The sequence below is a fragment of the Cannabis sativa genome, chromosome 8 (assembly GCF_029168945.1).
Source record: "Cannabis sativa cultivar Pink pepper isolate KNU-18-1 chromosome 8, ASM2916894v1, whole genome shotgun sequence".
NCBI lineage: Eukaryota > Viridiplantae > Streptophyta > Magnoliopsida > Rosales > Cannabaceae > Cannabis > Cannabis sativa.
The window spans coordinates 32,829,714-32,833,745 of NC_083608.1; the positions used below are offsets into that span (position 1 = coordinate 32,829,714).

The 4,032-nt window shown below is 33.1% G+C and overlaps 1 protein-coding gene across 1 annotated transcript; it reads right to left on the reverse strand.

Annotated features, from left to right (window-relative positions):
* Nucleotides 1–246: 246 nt before the first annotated feature.
* LOC133030554 (uncharacterized) lies at nt 247–1,938 on the reverse strand. Its single transcript, XM_061103339.1, has 2 exons — nt 761–1,938; nt 247–532 (listed from the first exon to the last, which is right to left on the reverse strand). The coding sequence occupies exons 1-2, from the start codon at nt 1,936–1,938 to the stop codon at nt 247–249; spliced, it is 1,464 nt and encodes a 487-aa protein (XP_060959322.1).
* Between the last annotated feature and the right edge of the window lie 2,094 nt (nt 1,939–4,032).

The window sequence follows — 4,032 nt, forward strand, 5'->3', positions numbered from 1 at the left end:
CAACGAAGTAGGCTTGATTTCACCAAGACCAAGTTGCGAGTAGACGAAATAAGGCATGAGATTAACACTCGCTCCTAAGTCTAGCAAAGCTTGACTAAATTCATGAGTCCCGATTTGACAAGAAATGGTGGGACAGCCGGGATCTTTGTATTTCGGCGGTGTCTTTTGTTCAATTACCGCACTAACTTGCTTGTTTAAGAAAGCAGTCTTTTTGACATGATGCTTCCTTTTTACAGTGCAAAGATCCTAGATGATTTTAGCATAGACTGGCACTGGTTTGATGACATGAAGCAAAGGAAGATTAATCTTCACTTGTGTCAAGTGCTCAAGGATTTCTCCTCGATTTTCAAGATTTTTCCCAGCAGGTCTCAGAGCCTGGGGGAATGGAACTTTTACAGAAGCATTGGATGGCACACTTTCAGCGACAACATGTGGAGATTTTGAAGTGGTAGCTACTATTGGTTGATCTTCCAAAGTTTTACCACTTCTAGTTGTGATGGCATTAGCCTCCTTAACGGTTTGATCGTTAGAGCTGGAGGTTTAAGTCATATGTTGCCCTTGTGCATTGAATTGAGTCTGAGAAGGAAGTTTGCCTCTTTCAGAAATAGCGAAGGATCCAATCAATTTTGAAAATTGACTATTCATTTCTTTGCTTTCTTCCATCATTTGGCAATTTATTTTTGTTTGATCCTCCAAGCATGATTGAAAGGTGTTCTCAAGAGAACTCCTTTGAGGTTGAGAATTGTATTGAGGAGCAGACTGAGCTTTTGATGGTTGATTTTGGTGCTCATTTCTCCATTGCCCTCCAGAAGATTGTGCTTGGTTGGGATCTTTCCAACTGAAATTTGGGTGGTTTCTCCAACCAGGGTTGTACGTATTAGAGAATGGCGTATTGTAGGTCCCTAAGGCATTGCATTGCTCTTCATAAACCCCCCTCATTTGTCTAAAGGCTAAACAATCCTTAGCTAAATGATCTGTTTCTCCACACACAAAACATGGCTCATGTGTTTCTGCTTGGGAAACCATGTTCTGTCCTTGCCCACTTTTTTTCTTAAAGGCCTCAAGTTGCTTCGTTAAGGACTCAACTTGGGCTTTGAGACTGTCCTCCTCCCTTAATTGGTAAATTCCTGCTGGTCGATTTCTGTTAGAGCTTTCAGTAGCACTTGGACCAGTCCAAGTATGAGATTTTTCTACAAGCTCATTGAGATATTCAAAGGCTTCTTCAGGATCTTTTTGGAGGAATTCACCATTGCACATCATTTTTATAAACTGGCGTTCACGACTAGTGAGGCCTTCATAGAAATAACTAACTAGGTGCCATTTTTCATAAGCATGGTGGGGACAAAGAGTTAACAGTTCTTTAAACCTTTTCCAGACTTGATAAAGAGTTTCATTGTCTTTTTTGGAAAAGGTGGAAATCTGCCTTTTTAAACCATTGGTCTTGTGGTTAGGGAAGTATTTGTGAAAGAATGATGATGTCATTTCTTCCCATATTCCAATAGACCTTGGTCTCAGGGAGTATAACCAACTTTTAGCTGTATCCTTCAAAGAGAAGGGAAAAAACTTCAATCGCACAGTACCCGCGATATTATCTTGGTTATAAAAAGTGGCTACCACATCCTCAAATTCCCTAATATGTACATAAGGATTTTCATTTTCTAAACCATGGAAATTTGGCAAGAGTTGAATCATGCCAGGTTTGAATTCAAAATTGGGCATATTAGGTGGAAAGAGGATACAAGAAGGGGTAGGAGTGCGAGTAGGATGGAGATAGTCATTAAGACTTCTCTGCTGAATTTCATCATGATGGGCCATGGCGAATGGATTATGAGCAATTGTTGAGGTGGGAGAGGCAATGCTTGATGTATCGGAAGAGTTATCACTAGGGGTGTTGGGTCTCCTTACAAATCTCCCTAGTTCATCTCTATGACGATTCATTCACTTAATTTTTTTTTTTAATTTTTTTTTTTTTGTTAAACTTGTTTCTTGGTAAATTTGGACAATTTGAAATGATCTTACATGCCTCACCGAGACTCCCTAGGTACTAAGTGAGTATGAAAAATCACAATTCAAATATTTCTAACCAAATGACAAATAAGTAAAATAAATTAATTATTTTGAAGGAACAAGCTTGGTTTTTTTTTTTTTTTTTTTTTTAAAATAGTAATAAGTCCAAAAATGTAATAAGACAAGGGCATACACAAGAAATATTCCCAGGCCGATTGGGAAGGTTGCCAAGGTACCGCTTCGTCCCACACTTTCCTAGACAGAACCAAGGTTCCCAGGAAAGTGTAGAGGGTACTCTATCACAAGCCTTAAAAGCCAATCTTTCTAGACAGAATAATCTCAGTTTTTACCACTTGTTGCATTACACTTTGTTCCTAATACTATAAAGTTTTATGAATAATTTTATTTTAGAATTTTATGATTTTTTTTTTTTTTAATAATGAAGAGGTGGAACCTAAATTAAAGCTAATCTAAAACCTAAGGTTACACAAATTAAGGGACTAAACCTAATAATTTGAAATCTATAAATTTAAAGCTAAAGAAAAAAATAATAAATGACAAATAATTACAAAATTAACAATGAATGATAATTTGAACACAATAAATGTAGAAAAGAAAAGAAAAATATGTAAAAAAAAAATTAATGACTAATATATATATATATTATATATAACTAATACCACATATATAATTGAACGAAAAGAGAAAATAAAAATATATGTATATAAATATATAAGCGTATAATAAATATGACAATTTTTTTTTAAGTTATTAGACACAAAGAGAAAAATTAATAATTAAAAAAAAAAATACAAGTGTTATATATACACATTATAGAATGACTTACCTCTTGGCTAAAAAGTCCACTAAGTTTTGATTTCAATCTCCCCGGCAACGGCGCCAAAATTTGATTACGCCCAAACTTGTCTTCACAAAGCGGTTGTTGTAGTGTAGCATGGGCGGTCGTGTCCACAGAGAGATATCTTATCAAAAAGTGATTAGTAGAACTTTAAGCGCAAAAAGTAAATAAATCATTGGTGGTTTTTGAGAAAATTTTGAAAATAAATTTAAAGCAAATAAAATTGGTAGAAAATTATAATAAAAAAATGATAAGGTTTCAAGAATCACCTATATGTTTGGCTCATTTATTTGGGTTTTGATTCACACATATAACACAATTAAATTATTCACTTCCCAATAATTTAATCGGAAGATAAAACTTGAAGAACATATAATAAAAAAAATGTATTTGAGTAATATAGAATTCTCACATTAAGATTGTAGAAAATAATCTTATGAAAAATCTAAGAATGACAATATACCTTTTGTTTGGTAATAATGCAATAAGAGATTAATCATAAAATTATAATATTAATGTATATTTATCCTAATCATATTCACATAGAAAAAGCATGACTATTTCTATATAATACTAAATAGATAAATATATTAATATAGAGATAAAAAAAAAGAAGAAAAATATACTACTCAAATGTATAAACTTTAAGCACTTGGTGAATCAAAACACAAGTAAATATTACCTCACATATAAGATCATCCTTTACCTTATCTAGGAAACTAGCCAAAAATGCTAGTCATTCTCACAATAATCTAAAAAGAAAATATGAGAAGAGATAGATAAAATAAAACTAAAATTTACTATAGTTTTTGCCAATGAAAAATTACACACCAAATGTGTACAAGAGGTCTCCTTTATATAGTGTTTTTGGAGACACAAATGTGAAATAAAATCCATGCATAGAATTAAAAAGGAAAGCTGAATAAATTTAAATTGAAAATAACTTAATTTTTGGGATTAGAAATTTAAAGTGCACAATTGAGGCATGCTTGAGACGTTCCTTGTCAGCAACAACTAATCAAATTGAAAATATACAATTTGATTAAGCCAAATCAGAAAGAAGATAATCTTGAACGTGGCCATTAAATTACAATCCCCAACTTCCTTGCCACATGTCGTACTCATAGGGAAATGGAACCAATCAAAATTGTTAATCCTCTTTGAAT

What these genes read in the sequence shown, in the direction of transcription:
- LOC133030554 (XM_061103339.1), bottom strand. Translation starts at nt 1,938, where the DNA reads ATGAATCGTCATAGAGATGAACTAGGGAGATTTGTAAGGAGACCCAAC. An exon ending in AATCAACCATCAAAAGCTCA is followed by an intron (nt 533 to 760) that starts GTCTGCTCCTCA and finishes TTAAACCTCCAG; the next exon opens with CTCTAACGATCAAACCGTTA.